The sequence below is a fragment of the Anopheles aquasalis genome, chromosome 3 (assembly GCF_943734665.1).
Source record: "Anopheles aquasalis chromosome 3, idAnoAquaMG_Q_19, whole genome shotgun sequence".
In the NCBI taxonomy this organism is placed as follows: Eukaryota; Metazoa; Arthropoda; class Insecta; order Diptera; family Culicidae; genus Anopheles; species Anopheles aquasalis.
Genome location: NC_064878.1, coordinates 38,101,564 through 38,124,913, shown reverse-complemented (window position 1 = coordinate 38,124,913; position 23,350 = coordinate 38,101,564). Strand labels below are relative to the sequence as shown.

At 47.1% G+C, this 23,350-nt stretch overlaps 1 protein-coding gene and 1 non-coding gene across 2 annotated transcripts in view; both read right to left on the bottom strand.

The window, feature by feature from the left end:
* Window positions 1-783: 783 nt before the first annotated feature.
* Window positions 784-23,350, bottom strand: part of LOC126574379 (bifunctional heparan sulfate N-deacetylase/N-sulfotransferase) — a 36,747-nt gene continuing 14,180 nt past the window's right edge. Inside the window, exons 2-5 of the mRNA XM_050234557.1 lie at window positions 21,134-21,340; window positions 3,367-5,215; window positions 2,955-3,304; window positions 784-2,890 (exon numbers count right to left, since the gene is read on the bottom strand). Of these exons, the coding sequence (XP_050090514.1) occupies window positions 2,788-2,890; window positions 2,955-3,304; window positions 3,367-5,215; window positions 21,134-21,340 (2,509 nt within the window). The 3' untranslated portion in view covers window positions 784-2,787. The remainder of the gene's footprint in view (window positions 2,891-2,954; window positions 3,305-3,366; window positions 5,216-21,133; window positions 21,341-23,350) is intronic.
* Window positions 12,422-12,493, bottom strand: Trnah-gug (transfer RNA histidin (anticodon GUG)). Its single transcript has one exon. It is a non-coding gene; the product is annotated as a tRNA-His (tRNA).

Genomic DNA, 23,350 nt, shown 5'->3' with positions numbered 1-23,350 from the left:
TTATTAATGTCTTTATACTAACAGTATTGTTTAGATTGTTTCAATACCACTTATACTAACAACGTCCCATACTTTGTTCACGTTTTCTGTGCTGCAGGCGATACCCTGGTTCATTCATATCTTATTGCAAGCATAGCATTTGTTCCTTCAAAACGACATGCTGCTTCAGCTTGATGATTTGTACGCCACTATCTCTCGACAAACACGTGTTGGAGTAGTGCTTCCTAGTCCTTAGTCAGGAGTCTGGTACAATTTCGGTGTTTAGTGAGGCCCTTCATGAACTTTCGAAGAAAAAATCCTAGTCCCGAGACAACCTGAGCTAAGTAGAAGCCAATCTCAACGTGTTGCTTGTTGTACTTAGCGCTCATCGTTTGAAAATAATCGGAGGCCGATACCACTATACATCATCAGTGTATACGAAGATTAATTGAAGAGAGTAGTTCCGCAGATTTGACTTTCAGTGCCACAGAGCCACATCTCCAGCGTTACTTTGAAGAGCAGACAACTATCTCGTCGACGTTTTAGGACTAAAATCTGCACAACATTCGCCCGTACATTCGCCTAGAGTCTTGCTCGCTAAAAAAGGTCAATAAAAAAAGAATAATATAGTCGCTGGAAAATGTTCACAAAATGCTGAAAAATGAATGAGTATTTCATACATATAACAATGATAAGATAAAGTTACAACCTAAATGAATAAAAATGTCATCCATGAGTTTGTACGAAACAATTCTTCGATCGTGAAGCATCTGTCCTATTGGACGCACGAGAGACGCCGGTTAGTTGCACTTATTTACAGTCAATTGAACTGGCTTCTTTATTTTCTTGATCATTTTCATCGTTTCCATTTCGCCATTAATCGATCAGCTAGCAGCATCCTTTTACAGATCATATGTACAACGTCTTTAGCAGTTGCGCTAATTCTACGCAAAAATGACTTATTTTTGGGATCCCAACCATCTTCCCGAGTTTGCACTCAATCTTAATCACACGACCGCATTGCATTACTTCACATCCAAGCTCGTCATACTGTTCGCTGATCTGCTAGTCCGTATCGTTTTAACAGTTATTTATTACAGTTAGTCCCTTCTGCGACCGTTTGCAATATGCGCGGCACGGCGTACTCTCGTACTAACCAATCGCTTGGGCATTCGTTTGTTCCTATCTAGTACTTACAACATAGATAGCTGTGCATGGACCGATACCAGAGATAACGCTCTACTGGTTTATTGTTGCAATGCACATACTAGTGAGCTGCTGCCACTGTAAATATAGCTAGTTTCCTTCCACTAAGAAGAAGTAGAACTAGTAAAGGAACATTACTAGTTCTGCTGATTCTCTTATCCGGCCGAATAATGCTCAATTGATACAGTTTTTTATTAGCAGCAATGGCAGGAACATTGAATGCTAATGAATCATAATGAAAAAAAAAACGGGTCAGCGACTGGAACTTCCCCCAAGCAAGCAACGAAATACTGGCCATGATAGTTGTAGTCTGTAATCTGCCGAAAACCGAAACTAAGTTTGCTTACTTTACGACGGTACGGTTTCCTCATTGAGTTTCTTCTTCGATATGTTAAATATTTGCTTTCGTGTTTCTTATGATCGCATGATTTTGCAATGTAATTGTTCATGTTTGTTTTACGTTTTTGGTACAGTTTTGTAATTCACATTCCGGTCACCACGCGTACTTCAATTTCCTCACTTTTGTTTTGCTAAGAGTCAAAGAAAGAAAACGGATCCAGGACGTTGCCATCTGCTTCTATCTTGCTTTCAGTAGCTGCCTTGACCATGCGCGTGGTGTTATGAACGAATAACCTGATGGTTTTTAAGTACGAGGTAAAAAAGAGAAACTCAAGCTAGTGGAATGCACCTTTCCACATGACGATAAGTACGACTCCGGTGCCAAAAACACTGTAAAGGGCAACCGTTAGCACCGTGCCATCGTGGCTTTTGACCCGGCGCACAGAGAGACTTGACGTAAAGAGCATCGCTAAATTGGGCACCATGATGTGGTTTAAATAACGATTAAATTATAGTTTTTATAGTTAGTCTCTAAAGAAAAACCCTGATTACGGCACACGATTTGTAGCACGTGATATGGCCTGCGCTAAACGCAATCTGCAGCGCCACTTATTAACGAAGGCGAAAATGCGCGTTCACAGTGGAAACGGAACGCAGAATTTTGCTCCCACCAAAAGCCCTTTGGCGACAGCGACAGTTGCGGTGAATTGAATCCGTTTTTGTTGAGGTATTTTTTTCGAACGTCACAGTGGTTGGCGTTGCGTCTCTTTCTCCAAACACAATAACGTCTCCATAATCGAAGTAAAAAAAAAATTTAAAGAAGAGGGAGGCGCCTACGGAGTCTAATCTATGATACACGGTTCTCATCTCATCACAGCTCATCAAAGGTGCTTAACAAATAGCCAACTAATCGAACTTAGAGTTGAAAGAAACTAATTGCTAAGCTGAGTGACGACGACTCGAGCTCGATCGTTCGTTTATAACTAAACACCACCTGGTTTCCCTCCTCTTTGTACCCGCATTTTAACGATTACCTCGCCTGGTGGTGCGCTCGTTCGTGTACCTGTAATATGCTTACAAAAGCAGCTCTACACATCCTCCTTCCATACTCTGCTACTTAACATCTTAATAGTAAGTGGAACACGCGGCACTATACGCACGATACGGCAACGTTTGTTGTTTTTTTGTTGTTTTTGTTGGTCAGCTCATGCTCCTTCTGTTCTGTTCTCATGATATCTCGTAACAGCGTCGTTGCGACGTTTGTTAGGGGGTCACCGATAGATCTTCCTTTAGCCACTGAGGAATGGGTCGTGAACCGAGCTTCTTCAGTAGCTTCACCAGCGCTTGATTGTGTATCCGATAATACCTACAAAAAGGAAAGGAGAAGAGAGTGAGTGAATGTTTCTAACATTGTTGTCTGGGTGACTTACTTTTGTAGCATTTTGGCGCTCCGTTCATCCATCGGTGGATACTGGCGACCCTTCGATTTGCCGAGACACTTGTTGCGATTATCCGCGACTACCTGGCAGTAGAAACCTTTCTTATTGTCAAAGCGTAGATGTTGACTGTAATCGAACGGGGGTAGCTTGAGGAACCGCTGCAGATCCATCATTACGCTGATCGGGTTCGATTTGAGCTGCTCTCCGTCGATGATGTGCAGCTGCTGCTGCGGGTAGTAGGCAAGCCAGCGCTCGAGATGCTGTGCGTACTTGCCCGGGTTGAGACAGCGGTTACGCAGATCACGTAACGCTTTCGGTTCCGCTTCCGTTGCCGTTATGACCTGAAAGAGCAGTTCATGAGTAACTAGATCGTGGATTGCTTTACACCATTTCAACGCTTTACCTGATAGAAGCTGTAGTTGTTTGCAATCGGATCACCGTGGGCCTTGATGTGCTGGTACCACGAGTAGGCCCGCTTGGCCGGCGATATCAAGATGGTGACGAGTTGGACCTTCGGTAGCAGCGCATGGGCACGCTTGGGGACGAGCTCCCCGTCGAAGTACGTGGCCGACTTTTCGAACATAAACTTATCGTCCGTATCGTTCGGTTGCAGCGGGAAAAAGTCCAGATACCACTCGAGCCCCCGGTAGTAGTTGTTCCCGTTGAAGAACTGAATCTCCTCGAACGTGTCCGTGTTGGGTAGATTGCTCGAGACGGCCGGGTGCATACTGAGGAACGTGTAGAACGCCGTCGAACCCGTCTTCTGGGGACCAAGAACGAGTAGCTTCGGTAGCGTCGTGCGCCGTTTGCTGCCCGCCCAGATCTTCGCATGTTTCGGATCGTCCGCCGGGTTACCCCAGATCGGATCGCGCTCCTCCGGGTGCAGCTTAAAGTACAGCTCACCGAGCTGCAACGGTGGGACGGAGGTGAGCTTCAGGTTGGTCCAGCAGCGCAGAAACTTGAACACGGACTCGAACGTGTACAGCGCTAACCGATCGTTGCCATAGTTCGACATGTGCGTCATAAAAATGTTGATCGGATTGTAAACGATCGTCTGGAACAGTTCACCGCCACTGATCGATTCGTCGAGCTTTTCGCGCCCACCCGGATAACTGTTGATACAGATCGTGTGCGTGAACAGTCCACAGGTTTGCCGCGGTAGCACCATGATGTTCCGGTGAATGAAAGCTCTCCGTAGCCGTGCAGGTCGCAGATGAGGATACTCCTCAGTCGACGTGACACGAATGTTCCAAACCTTCTTCCACGCAATGTAAAGCAGCTCGTGCGCTGGATAGACGCCCGAGTGATGCGGGGACACAGAGTACCCGGAATCCGTCGGAATCCCATGCTCCTTGGCAAACTCCTTGTTCAGCATCATATCGCCCATCAGCTGGGTGAGATTGTCGTACAGGTGCGGTTGCTGGTGGTTCCACATGTGCGAAAACCAGTTGAACTGCGCTACGTTCCGCAGCAACATATCTTCTCCGAGGTTCTCCTCGTGTGTACCATGATGGAAGAACTTTCCGGAGAAGCCGAGATTGAAGCGAAAGCCGGGTACCATCTCGGTGATACGGTTCTGTGTCGCGAGCAGCGCATGCACATCGTCCGGCTTTAATCGTGTACCCTTCTCGGCCACAAAGATGTCATCGATGTCGATCAGAATGTGACGCTCCAGGCTGAGACTGAGCTGTCCGTGGCTCAGGTAGGAAAGGGAATCGAGAAACAGCAACCGATGGAGCCAAAACTTCAAACCCGATCCGAACAGTATCCGCTGGATGCCATCGATCTGTCCGTGGTCCTGGAGCACGGTGGCCAACGGGGGTTGCGCCACTCCATCCGTCGGGTAGTCCATCACATTCTTCTGGGCCCACTCGAGCGGTTCGTAGCCGGTGTGGTTGTGCTGAAAGATGGCCCAATCATTCCCCGGCAGCGGACCCCAGGCCGTATCACCAGCACGCGTTAACCGGAGCACCGGTGAACCCGGGTTCAAGCTGGCATCCCTTAGTCTCAGATTCGTGTGCACGTAGAGCGGGAAGTTACGGAGCTGGGCACCGACCAGCGTCTCTTCGCTTGGGCTCACGAATCCGATGATGCCGACGGAGTAATCACGACAGTACTTATCCAGCAGCTGCCGATTCCAGTTGTCCATGTTGAGGTACTTGTCCAGATTCTCAAACACAATCACTCCATACCGGCCCTTATCCTGGTTGGTTAACACCGGTAAACTCTTGCCGGCCACTTCCAGTTTGTACCTAACGGGAGACAAAGAGACAAAGAGAGAGATAGGGAAAGTGTGAGTAATTGACTAAAGGATGGAAATGAAAAAATCGTTTTCCAATCACCGAACGAACTGGTGGTTGGTTGGTGGCCACTGATTGTCTATCCGAGAGCGTGTTTGTTTCAAACGGAAACTGAGTCCGTTGTTGTTGTGTGGTTTCCTGATGTGGCTACAAATTAGTGGCGGTCGTCATCGAACCGAACAACGAGCGCCCTCCCCGGGGAATCCTTTCACCAGGATTAACCACAGCTCGGTGGTGAACGAGAGAAGTTTCCAGTTTTTTTTACAGCCGCGAGCCGTACAAACATCAAACCGAGCGCCACCACGGGGCAGTTATTAGATGCAGTTTGCAGGCCACAAATATCCGGTGAACGGAAATGAGGAGTCCATACCCACGGCGGTGATGGTGATCAATGGATGATATACGGATGATGCCGTGCCATGCCGTGCCGTGTATTTCAATTTCAATCAACCGGTAGGCAACTGGTCCCCACATTTGACGCATTTATCATGATGAATGGAGGAACATTTGAAGATTACCCACACCGCACTGGAATGACACATTAGACCAGAGAGTCCGGGCCTTTGAGACTTTTGGGAGGAGAAGGATAGCTTCTGAGAAACTGAAACTAGCATCTTCCATGATTCGGGATGATTTATCGCATTGTTCGGATCTAGCCGGCCAGTGCCGGCTTGGGCTTTACATCTTTCAAACACACGATAGGAATGGTCGACCGGTCCAGAGCCGGTGCTGGATCGGTCAGTTGTACACTTCATGCATGAGCTCCACTCAATGGGAAGATGATTTGTACTGCGGACAACGTGGTGCGGTGCAAGATGTCGGAGGGTTTCTCTGGGACATTCTCAAAACCGTTCTCCGTAGGATTCTACTAATGACAATAACCGTAGTACCGAACCGATGCCCATCTCAAAATTACTTTCCGCCTGTCATCCCTTTTAACGGTAAGTGGGTTGCTGCTGCTGCTGCTGACGTACCATCGTACCTCGCTGGGCTCGTACGGTTGCAAGCAGCTGGGACAACAAACGTCTTGTAAGAAGGTTGTCATCGTGTAGGAACACACCCGTGTGCGAGTTGAGGCAAGGATAATTATTCGCTCGCCGAGATTCCTTGCACATGGTGGTGGTGCTTGCATGTGACATTGTTGTCGCATGTCCATGGCTGGCTGGCTGGTTGGCAAAAAGGACACACTCTGTTAGAAGCAGAGAAGCTTGGCATGGAATAGATCCTACAATTCAATTCCTGCCGTCGTAAATACGCAAATCAGCTAGAAGTGGAACGGTCGCGCTACGACAACAAGGACACATTTGGCTGCAAGGTTTCCCACCGAACGGAGGGGTCCGATCATAACTTTTGCAACTGCACATCATCCTCCGCTGTGACTGTGTGCTGGCAAGCGACCATATTCATAATGCGAGCGGAAACATCATAAATCCATGCGGAGATTAACTGCATAGCGGCTGCACCTAGTGCATCGGTCCATCGGAAGGATGTGGCCTAGGGCAGCGCAGTCTACGGGCTGTTACTAGTACGTATTCAATAAGGTGAAGTCTTGGCGATGCAATTTGCATTCACTGGAGGGTATGACTGGAATGAGTGAAGCATTTCAATAGGTTTACTTGCACCGGTTGCCGTGATGGTAAAGTGGTTTTAACGAGAATTTCAATTTATCTATAAAATGCCATCAATGCAATCTACTCTGGGGAATTCTCGTAATTTTTCTTTGTATTTGATTGTAGCATAACTTTCTCGTAAGAAGAAAACATCAGATGACGATTTTATTGAGAATCTGTAGACGTCGGAACGTTATTCATCACATAGAAAAAGGTTCCTCCCTTTGTCTTGGCTCCCTTTGATCCAAACATGGTAACATTAGGAATCATTAAGACGAAGAAGATAAAATGACGGTCATTTTTAAATGGAACGAAATCACGAGACATCCTAAACGCATTTGAGTCATGGCATCAACGATGCCTTTTAACAGACTTATTTGGTTGAAAACAGCACATTTAACATCTTTATTGGTGAAGAAAATGATTGTCAAAAAGAACATGAAAGAAAAAGAGTATCTTTGCTCCTAGGAATAGTAAGAAAAAGTACCGAGTAGTAAGAAAGTACCTAGGAATAGTAAAAGTACTCGGTGTGAAACCGAGTAGACCAAACTACAATAATAATGCAAAGAATTAATAACCTATCAGGTACAACACGTCAATTGCAATACCACATTTGAAGAAGTGAGATCATGAAATTGTCTGAAAAGTTAGGCTAGCATATGCGAGCAAAGCTTTTCACTTTTAAAATCTATTAAAAATACATAACATTTATAAACTAGAAAAGAAATCAAATGAAAAGAAAATGAATAAAAATAAAAACAATTATTTTTAATGCTATGTACCAAGGAAGATGATATAACATGTACGAAAACATGCCCAAAGAACATGTTGAATATGATTTCACAAAAAAACAGAGTTAAAACCTTAACCTAACATAACGATGTGTCTGATATTCATTCTGCTCTCCAATTTGCTTTTAAATCAAACATCGATTCCTGCCGATATGTTGGTTCATCATTTTGAAGGTTACTGAGGCCCATATAACTCAATACCTTAAAATTATCCACCGTTTCTTATTTCCAGGCAATCAAGCAAATTAACTTGAAGGGATTTAAAATCCGTACCTTTCGTCCTTCAACATATAATATACTTATTTGTTCATTTTAGTGATCCATCACCACTTTCATGGAAATAAATAATAACAAAACTTTTTATGATCTGCTTTAAAATAAACACGACGGTCACTGAAATAGGAACACTCTCATTCCTGCATCACATCATAATCCAGGATATTCTAAAGGTGAGTGAGCAGCTGGATACTGTTCCATGCTGCAGTCTGGAGGTAAATGTAATGTAAAAACTTTAGGCTCATCAACAACTAGCAAAAAGTGGTCACTGCCGTGGAGGTGTGACTATTCTAATGAGCACGATGCAACCAAGCATAAGCGGACAGAGATGGATGGAGAAAGGGCAAAGGAGAGAAAGAGAGAGAGGGCATAGAAGGTAACCATTATGATGATAATAATAATCAAACTAATGAAAAGTACAGTCTACAGAGGACTCCCCCACTTACTCACACCCCAGAATGAGCGAGCTAACTGGTTGGTACCGGGAGTGTGTTGCTGGTGGAAACTACGATCCCGGGTGTCATTGGGAAAGTTTTGATTTATGATTATGCTAATTGAGTGCTCGCGCATTCGCACCTCTCCCCGGGTGCGATGACGCGTCCCCCGTTTTTTCGTTGTGTGACAACATCACACCATCCAGAATCAGCTACTGCACTAGTGCATCCGCCCATGCAGAGGATGACCGATGACCGACGACCAACGAAGATGATGATGATGATGAGGCCAAAAGTTTAATTCATCCAAGAAACACCGGTTAAAGCTAGTGGTGTGCTAGGATGATGGCGCTAAAGTAAGCTGACCACTCTCTCCGTCTCACTCCGTCTCACTCCGATAAGGATACGACCTCAGTGTACGACCATGGATGGTTAGTGGTGGCCGGAAGCCATCATGGAGGCGCACTTCGGTTTCCCGGTACCCCGGCTGCTGTTGCGGTTTGAAGGTAGATTTATGTTAATTAAGCAGTTCGTAATTAATCACAACTCCGTGAAGGCCATCAAAGGAGTCCTCGAGAGGGCACGCCCTTTGTACCGGAGGAGGTGTCGCTTGGAAACGTGGCTTTCACACTCAATCTCTCTCTCGCTCTCTCGCTCTTTTGGTCTCGCGTTTCACAGAGGAGGGAGGTCGATAAAAAGGATGGACGGATGAACCATCGTAGTATCCGATGTGCTCTACCGCCCAGTGGGAAAGGATGCCCACCGGAAAGGATAATATTGAGAGTATGGTCGGAGGTTCAACTAATTATGTTGTAGAGATAAAAGGACTGTAGGATAAACAAAAAAAAGAACGATGAAAAAAGCGCTTCGTTTCGAGGCATCCTGTACTGTGGCTGTTGCGGTTGCTACTAGATCGGAAACCAATCCGATAGTTTACTCACAATGAAGGACATGGAGTTGAAGTTAAACAATCGGTCACAGAAAATTGCATGAAGATGTTTTACCAAAGAAGAAACCCACGAGAAAGACAGAACGACCATCGCAACATGATGCTGGGCGATTAAAATGTAAAACTACCACCACTTACACACGTCCTCTGTCAGCCATGAGACGCCATGCCCGTCCTATGGCCATAATGTTTACGACAGCAAATGACTCGCCAAAACTGCCCCATTCCTCCCCAGTATAGTGGCCATCTGCTCCCCCGGCGGCGGCGGCGACGGGGAACGATGCTTCATAATTTGTTTGAAAAATGGTTAGCCTATCATTTTTCATATGACGCAAGCAAAGCCTTCGTCTGCTGGCCCCAGCAAACAGTAACGGGCGTAACACTGGTAGCTGCTGCTGGTGCTGCTGCTGCAGCTGCATCTCAGACGTCCCAGTGTCAGACAGGACAGGACAGCACAGCACAACGATCTCGGATACATATCTTACAAGCAGTGGTGTGGCCCCACCAGACACAGACGCCGGTTAAGTCGCCGGGGCTTGTATATCATTCCGTATCATTGTCGCCTTTATGCTACTGCCACAGTAGCTCCCGCTGCTGCAGCATGGATCGCAACATTTGCTGGATCTGCACGCGTTCTGCGCTGCGGCCCCTTTCCGCACTCGGACACAAGACAAACGATGTCCGGCATCTTAAAAGGCGATAGGATGATAACGGTGCGAACAAGGCAACTTTATGCGATTGTTGGAAGAGAATGGCGAACGGAAAAGGATAAACGGAAAAAAACGGTGGACAAGGTGCCTCCCTCTCCTCTCTTCCGAAGGTCTGCTTGTCGTGGTGGTGCTGGATGCTTTTTTTTCTTCTGTCGTCTTACTCGATGGCCCCCCGCAATGGTGGCGCACAAGATATGAAATATTTATTCGGAGGCGCCTCGGGTTGAGGTAATGCTGATATATCGCCGCGCACTTCTTTTTACGAGAGCCAACCGACCACTATGGGATCGGCACCTTGGGGAGAATTTGTCAAAATTAAGCTCGCAGTTATGTTGCACTCGTACCGTTCAAGTATTGAGTCCGTCATTGTGGCGAGAGACAAATTTACGGATTTTTTTATATTAAACAAAATATAAAAAAGAGGAACTTAATGCTTGTAAGGACAATGTGCAGCAGCAGCAATCGTTGGCTGGACAAGCGTTAAGTGCCTCTTCCAGCAGCATTCCTTCTGGACTCTCTTTTTATCTCCCTTTTTCTCTGCCGTTCACATTACAGGTCACCAGGCAATTGCACCCCCAACGCATAGACACGGAGCACGGCAGCACTGCGGATGCATTAACGTGATGCAACCCGTCCAGGGCAGGAGCAAGTGAAGCTAAATACAATTCAATTATTGGCGCTTATCAGCATGTCGATCGACTTCGAGATGGACCACCGCTGTAATGAAGCGGTCAGGATGGACATTTTTATTAAACAACAACATTTCCCATGAACTCGGGCTAGTGTTTACCATCGTGCCGGAGCTACAGTGAGCTCTACATGTTAGCTTTGATCTGATATTGTGCCGGTAGACTTGCACTCGAAGTAAACACTAATATTAAACTGCGAGAAGATGACTTTTTATTAATAATAACTGTTGACACTGTAGGAAATTGCCAATATGTTTTATGGACTGGTTTTCGAAGAAACAAGTGGCACGAAAGTACTTTCATGTCCAAAATGGAAGGAGATGGAGCATGGGCAAAAAATATCCAACGTGTGGAACGCCATTAAGGGGCGAAAAATTGAATTCAAACCAATGGTTTTAATGGACTGTAAAATCATCGCATCGCTCTCCTCACCCGTTGGCTACTTAATGGAGCTTTTTTTTTGCAGGCGGATTCGTGGCGTTCCCCTGGAATGGCATGGCCAGACAGCTGAGCCTGGACCCTGCCATGGCATCGTACATGTGAGGAGTTTCCAGCAATTCGGGTGCGGTTGAGCACGTGGTCTGGGCAAATCAATCAGCGAGTGAATTCCATAATTTGCAGATTTGCAATCAATTAGTGGTTTGTAGGTCGGGAATTAGTGATGGGTGTAGGTAGTAAGGGGGCTTGATTGGTGTTTGATCGGGCGTGAATTATGATTTTTAGCGAATGAACTGTGCCTATGGCGAGGGATAATCATTTGAAATTGAGGAAGTGAGTGGTAATATATTATAAATCATATCAAGCAATAGCAAACCTGTGAATTGAAATCTTTAAATGAGCTCTTGAGTACAATTGAAATGAATATTGTGATTACAGTAGTGTTCAATTAATTTTACATGTTTCTCTCAATTCAGAAGTTTAATAATCCATTGAAAACAGGAATCAGTTTTGGCTGGTTGAGTCAGACCGCGATTGTAGATGATCTTGAATATTAATATGAAGATTGAAAATGAAATCAATTATGATTTAAAAAACGTATAGTTCTTAGATGGTAGGAACGTAACGTCATCTACTACGCTACAGAATGTTTAAACTCCCGTTATTTCTAGATATTAAAATCGAGAATCCTGCAAAGTATCCTTAGTCCAATTCATGTAAATACTTCCTTAAAGAATGTGTGGGCACTAAACAATGTGATGAGGTATTGATACCTTGCATCATCATCAACTGATATCAACGGATGGGACAATGCAATTTATGCATGTGTGGCCGTAATGATAGAGAATTAATATCTAGGGTCTCGTTCCTTATTCGCCCCTTTTTATGTCTTCTTATCGCACCAGGCCACCAGATATTTGTGGGCAATCTTTGATGGCTTGTCTGCCACTAGACTTTTAGCAGCTTGTGTGCTGCTAAGCCTAATTAGTAATTTGCGGCTGCTTAGAGGTCTTTGCTGATAACACCTGTTATCGGTAACAGTGACTGTTAGCAAGTATCATTCTCCTATAGACAGTTGCCTGCTCTCGGGTTGAAATTCCGTCAACTTTGTTCTTTTAGGCTTCAAACAAAAACTATCGTGCATCTTCACTTCGTTTACGATTAATATAAGACAGTACGAAGTCTATGACATTCCTGGCTAGTAAATTTACGCAAAAAACATCTTATCCTCTTCCGTGACAGTGTTTCTCTTATCGAACACTGCCGTGACCAGGATTCGAACCTGGGTTACTACGGCCACAACGTAGGGTCCTAACCACTAGACGATCACGGCTACGAGGCTGTTATACTTTCAGATATCGTTCCATTAAACATCTACTCTCCCCGGCAGTCAACAACGAAACCAAAGCGAAGCGAAATGAAATCGCGATCCGTTACCGTGCTTCAACAACTGCAACATCAGCTCATTGACGATCGCGTACGATCGCAAGGCGGAAAGCTGTTCCCCTTCTCTTCAATCCAATTTCATTTCATTCCAGTGTGCTTACGCACACCACCGGCCGTCGTCACAACGTCATCGGTTTACTCTCCACCCACAATCCGGGGGTGGTGGTAGCTGACGGCAGGAAAGCCATTACGTCACTCAGTGCACTGACTCACGTCCAAAGTTTTCAGCGGCAACAAGCGCAGAGAAGCCACAAAATCGAAAAATGCAATCCAGGCATATGCCGCCTTCACTCCGGAACCAAAGTCACACGATTGGACAGACGGACAGCTGTCAAAAGGGGAGGGTGGGCGGTGGTAAGGCATCCACCCACGACAGGTCTTACTGATACTTTTCAGGGCTTGAGGTCTTCTGAGTGACGTTTGATTGTGGCCTGCCGCTGACACTGCCTTCCGGGAGGCTCTGTCTTCCGTTCTCCAAGCGACGCGAATGCGTGCCCAATATGCCCGCGAAATAAACTTTTGTGGCACAATTTTTGATAAGCATCGCAAATTCCCAGACAACCACCAAGAGAAGTTTGGTTTGGTAAGAAAAGTTTCTTCGTTTACATTTTCCTCTATTCATCACTCCAGGCCACAGAGCACGGTAGGAATGTACGTCCCTCGGAACAACATCAAAAACATGTAGAACTCGCCGAGGAACGACGTCGAGCATGTGAAAGCAGGTGTGCCAGCCCCATCGCTTGCAAAGCACTTCCGTTAACCACATTTTACAACCCGGACACACGCTCCGGGAACAGGGAAAGCGGCGCCATGCTTGCCGAATTCAAACACCAAAAGGAAAGGAAAGGAAAGGAAAAAAACAATTAAAACAAAAGCAGTTCCTGCAAGAGGAGCAAAGATGGAAAAGCACTCTCTTCTGATGCACTAGAAATAACGGCGCAAAAGTTACAACTTATGCTTTCAACCGAACCTTGGCCGTAAGTGTACGCCATTTCCGGAATAATTGTTGCTCTCTCACAGCATCTGCTGCTGTGCCGATAAAGCAGCAGCGGCAGCGGGACGAGGAAACCACAACACCACACCGGGAACCTCGGGAATGGAACGCAGGACAACGCCATGGGCATACACTGTGGTTACTGTAAGACACTGCCGCGTCCTCTTTCGCAGGGAAAGCAACAACTCCATTCACCATATTGTTCACCACTCCATGGGTCCATGGGTGCGCCCCGTCTCCTCCATTGTGGCCAGGTGCGGAATGAGACACGGGAACGCTGATTTCCATATCATGGTAACGGTTCCGGTTCCCCAAGAGATCCTGTGCCTGCTTCTCCGTTTTGCTCCAGCTGTGCGATCTCTCGGATGCGTTTGTCTTGTACTTGGCAGACAAAGCAACCGGCGTGGCGAACGACGACAACCTCCAGGGGGGGGGGGGGTCTGTAGAGCGGAAATGAGGTATAAAAAGCTCCGGAGGAAAACCCGGAAGGACAGACGCAGGACCGTAGACGACGACGAACGGTGATGATGATGATGATGATGATGCTGCTGACGGTGTCCTGCTGCTTTTGGTTGATGCTGCTGCTGCTGCTGCTGGTGTTGTTGCATTGTCTGGCGGTTGGAGCGGAAATAACGAAATTGCGGCATAATAAATTATGCCCGCTCGGTTGCCTTTCCTCACTCCTCCTTGTGCTCTTGTGGCCACGCTTGGTGGTATTTGAATCTTTGAGCCTGTATCCCACAAACAGAGAGAGAGGGAGAGAGGAAACACGCACGGAAAGAAAGAAGAAATGCACCTTCGCTTTGATGTGTGGTATGTTGGATCTTACCCAAAAATGGTGCCAGCCTAATGGAGGCGCAAGGCTAGAGAAGCACAAAGATGGTCTCTAGACACACACCACCCATGTTGGTGTACCCGTGTTTTTTGGGTGGCGAAAGTATTTCAGATTTTCATTCCCCTCCAAACCCCCTCCAGACCATTGGCACGAGGTAGAGCGCACCAGGAAGAAGCTTTAATAATTCAAGACCAACGCGCGAGTGGCACGCTGTGGCCACCACCGCAAGCGAAGGACAAACTCTTCCATCGGGCGGCGGAAAAAAAGGAAGGAATGGAAAAAGGTTCTTCATGGAGAATTATGATCACCGCACTCCAACGAGGCTTGTCTCTCTCTCTGGTCTGGTGGTGGTAAGAGGATCACGTGAACACGCACCTCAAGAACACCGCCGTCATCCGGGCAAGCTCCGGGATTAATCGTCTTACGTTGCTTGGTGAAGATTTCCTGCGGAAGCGACGGCCACTGAAGGTCTCTCGTAATTCGGATTTTGTATCCTTCCGTCGCGTGAGCTGGTATCGCCATCGGTAAGATCCGTGGAACTTGGTACGTGGATAATAGGACCAATTTGCTATGCAACCACCGTCTTTCGCTCCACCTGCCGCGATTTTGTGATAAATTAAAAGCAAACGACCTGGGGGGAGGGCTTTTTTTCGGTGGTTTTTGTGGAAAATGATTCCCTGGTAATCCCAACAGAAGAAAAAAAAAAGCATAAAGAAGGTACTCTTTGCCTCGCTCTCTCTCTAATTCTGTCCGATTGATTGATGGAAGTGGTCAAGGTAAGGAAAGGATTTTCACGCACAAGAAATAACACTAATGGCTGACCAAGGGCCTCCTGGTGGTTCATTCGGTGGTCGAGCCCAAAACAAATTGCTTCAACCAGTGATTAACTATCGGGAGTCCGCCTTTTCACTCCGTTCGTCAAGAACCATCACTTTGCTTCTGTGTACACAAAAGACTCACTTCAATCCTAAAATAAAATAAAAAAAAAACTCCAGAACTGATGGATGGAAGGGAATTGAAACGCGAGGAGACGCGAAACACTAACAGGATAGTCCGTCTGCCCGCCCGATTGGACATCGTGGAGCGGACGAGTGGATCTGCATAACGGGCCACAGCCTCAAATGCCACGAATGGAAAGTTCAAACAATACCCTGCCATAGCCATTCCCCGAATCCTTCAATTCCCCAATGGCCCACAAATCGACACTCAACCCCCTTTCGCACGCACGCACGCGATCGATGCCTTTCCTTATCCTAAAGCCACCAAACAGAACGACGACGAAAGCATAAGGAGCAAGAACAAGCATTCCGGATCCAAGGGGGGTCCACACTAATCCCGGATTCAGCTCATGAACATCCCCACGGGTTCGTTGGTCCGTCGGTGCTGTAACCGACAGGGGTGTGGGAAAGTTTTCCGTTTCATTTACCAAACCACCATCACACGATGGAGTGTACTACGGGAGGTGAAGAGCAAATTTTTAAACTAAATTTAAGACTTTTCCCTCTGACAACGTTCTCCCTTTCTCTCTCGTTCTCCATTCCTCGTGGAAAACAGAAAAAGATCGAACGGAACACGGGTTGTTCCGAGATCGAGCTAAAAACTTGACTCGTTAAAGATCCCTCCTCCAGTCCCGGTCCGGAAGCTCCTTCATATGAGGTGGAACGAAGAGAAGGAAAACAATTTTCCTCGCTCGGTGATGAAGGGGAGGCAGGCTGTGGTTGTTGAAAGGGTTGCAAAAAAAATCTACCCTTCTCTCCCCGAATGCGTTCGGTTGGAACAAACAAAGGAAATAACTTACACTAAATCAAGTGAGCAACTTTGCTTCGCGCTTCGGCCCTTCACCGTATACCGGCATTTCGTGGCCAGCATCGGAGATGGTGGTGAGGTGTCAAGATGAAACTATTCTCTATGCGATATGTTCCGCTACTCCATTATCCACCGAAGCGAACGAGCAAGAGAGAGAGAGAGCGTAGCACAAACACATATAGGAAGTGGAAGTGGAGGCGAAAAGTCGAAGGCGATCTTTCCGTTGATTAAACTTTTGCTTGCGATTTTTCACTTCCCATCACAGGACAGGACACAGGACGATCCAATCCGATCCTCTGCCCGACACCACGGGTAACTCGTGTTCTTGCGAGGGGTTTTCATCCCAAACGAGATTACGCCGTTACGGCTCAGTGCATGTCGGTGTCGGTGGTGTTGGTCGACTGGATGGCCTGACTGGACTGCCTGGGAGGACTAATTCTCGTTCATTAAAAGGAGTATCCTGTGTGGCCTTGATAGAGAGAGAGCGAGTTTCGCGAAAAAGTTGAAAGTTGAACCGACAGACACCAACAAAAAAAAAACAAAAAAACACGAGTTGTCGTCGGCCACATTCGCCCGGCCGGAACTATTTGCAGTGGAACTCAAAGTATGCTCAGATCGCGGACAGAACTTTGTTTGTCCATTCGTGGCGCGGTGGGGGTAGAATGAAGTATTTAGCGAGTTCCCAGTGATTCCAACCCAGTATATCAGAGGGCAGCACATCAGAGGCGGTATTTGGTTGCAACTGGCCAACGAGCAACGATCACTTTACATGTCAGCCGCGCCATGGTGCAGAGAATGCACTCTGCTGCCACTCTCTCTCTCTCTCTCTCTCTCTCTCGAGGCAAGTTAATTCGGATTAGTGAAGCCACTTCCGTCCTTCCGACATCCAGGTTTTCCGGCCGGAGGGAGAAGTTTACGTTGTAGTGGATCCAACTTTTTGCCGCTTCCGAGTAGTTCCGGTGTGCTTTCGCTGGAAGATCAGCGCCAGCGGCGTTGTGTTTAGATTAAAAATTAAATAAATTATAACGGCTGACGAGGTGACCGACTCCGAGAGTCCGCTAGCGTGGTGAACAGTAACCGGAAGCCGGATTCGAATCCGTTTGTTGTCGTCTCCATTTGTCGAGCTATTCTTAGAGAAGTGCTCGTCTGGGAAAACAGCCTCACTAAAGGGACTGAGACACCACGCAGTTGTGAATCGTCCCCAAAAAACGGGAGCCAATAATGGTGGTCACAATGAAAGGGATTCAATCCTCATCCCTCCATAGCCACCAGTTTCTGCTTCATGATCCTTGCAATCATCAATTGTTCCCGTTACCAAAGCCCGCATGATTCTCGTGGCAGTGAAATCGTTCCTTGGGTTTCATCCTTTTTCCTTTTGTTCGATGATAATTTGGCGTGAAATTTAATCAACCAACTTGTGGTGGGGTGTTGCTCTGTGTCCGGGAAGGAAGGTTTGCAGCAATCGCCAGACCAGCAAGGAGAGAATGAGGATACGGATGAGATGGTAGCAACATCTTCCCCTTCTTCAAGCCAAGGCATTATGCAAGGCATCGTTTCATCTTTGTCTCTTCAATACTGGCGCATGGCTATGCCGGAGTCGATTATGGGTGACAAGATATGCTGCAATATGCTTTTGTTTGGAAGGTTTCGCTCGATAAAGAATCCTTGATTGTGGGGTAACAAAGGAATCTGGTTCGCTTTTTGTGGCTTCAACATGTTCTTTCATCTCTTCATTCTTGTTACTTTGTGGTTTTCGAGAGACAGACACAGAACATCCTCTGTGTGGAGCTAGATGAACAGTATCTGTTGGCCACATTCATTCTACCTCCAGTATTCACCAAAGAGCAATATTGCCGTCTTATCAACCACCTACAACGAATCAAGATATCTGTTATCGTGAATAAAGATTATCTAAAGTGCACATAAGTTCTCACAAAAGACATTCCAGAAGGACTACCTGCAAACGGGTATGTTCAACAGCAACTCAACACGTATGTTAAAACCTAGAACCGGAGAGCTGAGGCTGATCATTCGCAGCTTAAACATGTTCAAATCCGCATTAGCGGCACCTTTCTGCTCGCACAGAGGAAGGTTGATAACGATGGCTTCAGCAAACGGACGAGCATTGAGTCTCGACCTCGCTCTATCTTTTTCTCGTGCACTCGTCTTGGATGGAAGTCGAATGGCAAGGAAGCCCGAGTAATTATCTGCCTTGTTGGTTCTGAAAACAATCTCATCTATTTAGACTAAACATTTGGAATGGTTCGCTTTTAGAAAAAAAGGGAACTACCAGACAACCGGGATCCCGGTGTTACCGAGGAAAACAAGAAGTTGTCCAAAATACACACAGAAAACCCCTCATGTGAACCCGGGACGGACCGGAGATAGATGGAACCGTTTTCTACGTTAGTAGGTGAACGGTGAAACAATGTTTTTAGCCACAACAATACCACGTGAGCACAAACTATCCCTGAACATGCTTTCACGTGCAGATAGTTACGGTGGCGGCGGCAGCGGTGCACTTGGTTAGCAGTTATTTCAACCAAGCTCAACTTCGGTTAACGTAATAAGCCCTCACAAAACATTCTAACATTTATATTCCTCTTCCCGGGATCAGATTGAGGATTCTGGAATTCAAGGTTCATTATTTTGAATTTATCGATCCAATGTAATGACAGAGGAAGGGAGAGTATTTCTTCTATACGAAGGTCCGTCCGTCGGTGGCTGCAAAGGGCTGCTCGTTATTTAGCGAGGAAAGGAATTTATGACCAGCCCTTTGCACAATGAATTTCCATTAGCAGGGTTTCCACTCAAGCGCGTGTGAGCTTTACCGCCCGAGAATGAGTAAATGCCCCCTTGGGGCCCTAGAGGATGGCTACGTACGGGACTGTGTATGGGTCGGCTCGCTAGCGCAGCGGAGATTGAATTGGATATTGTTGAAGGAAACCTTCTCGCCAGAAGATCAAAGGTGAAGAGGAGACGACGGGCAAATATATACACACGCATTACATTCTTACATCGAACAATGGCGAATGGTGGATTCCAGGAATGTAGAACATATTGTAATGTTCTCCAACATCCCCTTTCCTCATCCTAAATAAATCCTAAAGGACTTGCGCTTCGTTGCTTCAACGGAACGATTTCAAAAACGTCATAATTACACATTCCAGCACAGTGCAGGCCTTGAAGAATGTTTTCATGAATGAAGAAAGAACTCATCGCATGTGAATGGAGCTCACATATAGGTTAAATGATGTGGAAAACCCAATCACCAGTGGGTCATGTCAGCTTACAAACGAAAACAGTAATCAAAAGCCCCTTCAGCGACCATATCTTGATCCACAGTGCTCCTTACAAACTGATTCTCCACGGGCACTCGAACTCGACGCCACCTTCCGTTACCGGTGTCCAATTGAAAGTTTGATAATCTGTTTCTGCGCACCGCCAGCACCTCGCTCCTTCCGCGGGGTTCATTGCTAGTTGTTAGTTCCGATGCAAATGCGCTGGTCTGTTATCTAAAACATCGTGGTTTCTGCAAATGACCGTTTGGTAAGCAAACTTAGTCCATCCAGTCCTCGATGTAGTAACCGGACCTGGCGGCCTGGATCGTACCGAACGCTGAGCATGCAATATGAGACCGAAAAATCTCGAGCAAAGTGTGCCCCGGGGCCGTGGTCAAGTATCTGGTAAGCGCCGGTGGGGACACAATACTCTCGATAGCATTACAGCTGGCCAGCAGCCGGTACCGCAAACAAACCGGAACCCAATCCCGCCGAACCCACACACACGTCTCGCTTGTCTCCAAGGTCCGGACAAACACTAATTTCGAATTGAGGAAGGCACCGTTACACAGTGCCTGTTCTGGCCAGCTGGTTTGGTTATCCAGGCGGCCCTGGTTGGATAGGATACCGATAGAGAAGTGTACAAAGTATTTACTTAAGCATCTCATCGCATCGCTTTGGTTGGCGCCCGGTAGTAGGACAGCCTCTCGTCGGAATTAGCTGGCGTTTGCTCCGGAAGAACGATGGAGAATTCTGCTGCTGCTGCGCGCCGTTGCAACGGAAGTGGTAATATGCGTCTTAAATCCGTCCGCAAACAGGTCCAGGGAGTATGGGTCCGTGTCCTCGCCTACAAATGCTGCAGCATGTTTCTATGCATGGTAAGAGATTTGCATGTAAGAGCCCTCCCCGGGGACCCACCGTCACCGTCAGGAGTGACCATCAAGCTAATCGAAAATCTTTTACGCCCAGAGACACACTGTGCACACTGTCAACACGCTGGGAGGGGCCTGGGAGGGGTGCACCGGGTTTGGCACCGGAACCGGAACTAAATTACTGGCATTGTTCTGTGCCTTTTGATACCGCCGGATCAACGGACAGCGGTCGGTGCACAACCATCCTGCACCGAGCGGAAACTGTTCCGATAGAGCAAAGCATCGCCAGGAAACAGAAAACAGGCGGTTGACAATGAGCTCCCAGCATCTGCCTCTCTTTCGCCTGGGGGGTTTGTTCTTCACGCTTGTCCAAGTTTGGTCAACTTGGTGCTCGGTAAAGAAGCTAGGACAACTGGTGGCGCTCCAGCACTTCAGCATCAAGAATCATCTGGAACTTGGAGGATCCCAGCGCAAGTTCAGGGATGTAAACAGTTTGGACCGAGAAAACACTACGAGTAGCCACTCGTTACACACCAGACCATCGAATACGCCATGGATTGCCCAACATTGAAGGTTGTTGAAGAGATTTTAACGGGTTAATACGTTGAAGATCAGCAAACAAGGAGATTCCGACTCAGAAATCCAAGTTCATTCAATCCCATCTGACGAGAATTAATTAACATCTGGCAATGAAAAGATGAATGAGGAGCTAAGGAAACACCGTAGGCAGGTTACTTACTTGATGCGGTTGTGCACCAACAGCTCGGCGATGCTCTTGCCCAGCTGCGTATAGGTGGTTTCGACAAATACCAGCACCTTCGGATCGATCCTTAACCGCGCCTCCGACCGATGATCCGGTGCCAGCGCCCCATCGATCGCACCCTTTCCGTTCAGCATCCGGCAGTGGATCTGTGGGGCCGGTGGTCTCGCCTCGCGGTGCATTAGACTGGAAAGAGATACGAATATGGGTGGAACATTAGAAAAAAATGAACTGGAACCATGGGACTCGTCCCACGTACACCACACCTCATGTAACCGCACAACTCTGTCGCCGAAAATCCGTTAATCGTGTGTATTGTCGAAATTTGTGTCCGGAAATCCATGGGACCATAAAACACCTGACACTGTCAGCCGGATGCATTGGCGCGCATTCGTAATCAGGTTTGTGGTTTGTGGAACATGAGGATCTGACGCCAGGCCGGTCATATGTCCCAGTGACACCCCATACCAGCGACCACCGCGTGTTTGGTACGCTTAGTTAGGTTTTGGTGGTTTTATAATTAATTGCTTTCGGTGCTTTCAGATTCACAACAGCTGCTGCCTTCTAGTACATTGCTTCAGCTAAACAGCAATTGGCATGGAATGAAGCGCGTGCTGGGCGAGAAAAGAATCCGGGAAATCTCATTTCCGCATCCCTCCCTCGAACGACAGAGCGTGCTCTCAATCAGCGTGAGAGGGAGAGAAAATACTTTCCAATCTATCGATCGCTAATATCAATTACCTTTCTGCATACCGCTTTGCTTCGCGGAAAGGATTCTGGTATCATTCATTAAGTGGCGGAGCATTCGAGAGATGAAGGACAATTGACTTAACATCTTAGTTCTCAGAATTTGTTTAAATCCTGTTCCTGTTCAACACCAGATAAATTCCATCACCAACAACAACACTCCCGTTGATTTCGGATCGATTGCCAGGAATGGATTCATGCCAGCGTGCCACGATTTACGACGCTGTCGAATGCAGCACCAACAAACCAAACGGGCGCGCGTAGTCACTAAAAACGCGCCCATAATTATGATTGCCTAGCAATTTCGTCCCCCGGCGCGCGATAATGACCTACAAGGAAAGGTAATTTTCGGTGAAACTTTTCCCTCGTGGTCATTAGGTATCGATTAGAATGCTGCTGTGCTCCCTCCCTCAATGGGCGTAATTATGCTGCGTAACGTCTTCTTCTACAAGCAGCCAGCCGGCTGAAGCTGTGGGCGAGAGGAATGAAGCAAAGCAAAAATCCCAAACACGTCATCTTCGTCTTGTGCTTCTGCTGCCGGGAAAGCATTTTTGAAAAATGGTTCAGGGCGAAAATCAGATCCAGTGAACCGGGAATCGCGCGGGACACGGGAGCGCACTTTGCATCGCCGCCATTCTGCCTGCCGCACTCGCTTTCTTTCCTCCTGCTTCTCGATGATTATGAGCGAAGAGCACTTGTGCTAGCAGCGTCGTGCTCCCGTACGGCGGTGGTGGCCGGTGGCCGTAGTAAAATTGCAGACAAATTCTTCGCCAACTTACTACGCGCTGTGGCGTCTCCGGTGGAGAGTCTCCGTCGCCTCCTTCGGTTCGGTTACCGCTGGCATGTTGGCAGTGTGCGAGTGGAAAATAGCAATTTTTGGTGAAGGAGGCTGCCGGTTCCGGAACGGTGTGGCTGCTCGTGGAATCCTCGCCGGTACCGCTGTGCATCTCACCACCAACTCGAGCACCAATTCTCCATTATAACGTAATTAATTTAAATTTATGCCTTATTCAGTGCAATAATAAGCAATTAGCGAAACCATCGACACTGGTTCCACTTTGCTGGTGGCGATGGCGCTGGCGCTGGCGCTAGGCTAGTAGTTCGCGCTCTGGTTCTGGTCTACTAGAAGCTAGTGTGTGCAAACTGCACTCTGGTCGTGCCAAGGATAATTGCATTTCGCTGGTTCGCTGGTGGCATCGGCACTGATGGAATGATGGGTTCGGCGCCACTCTTCAGAAGCCGCGACTCCTTTTCCTAGTCGTCTCCATGCAGTCGTAAGGACCGCGGGAAATTAGGTTTTTATCGATCTTGTCTTGGCATCCTGTTTTTTTCCACTAACACAACGGAATCACCATTCTACCACTGCGCTGAGTTACGGAAATCAAAAATTAGCAAAATGGATTGTGCAATTTATAGACTTTTACCCTTGAAGACACTTCGTGTTCGTCG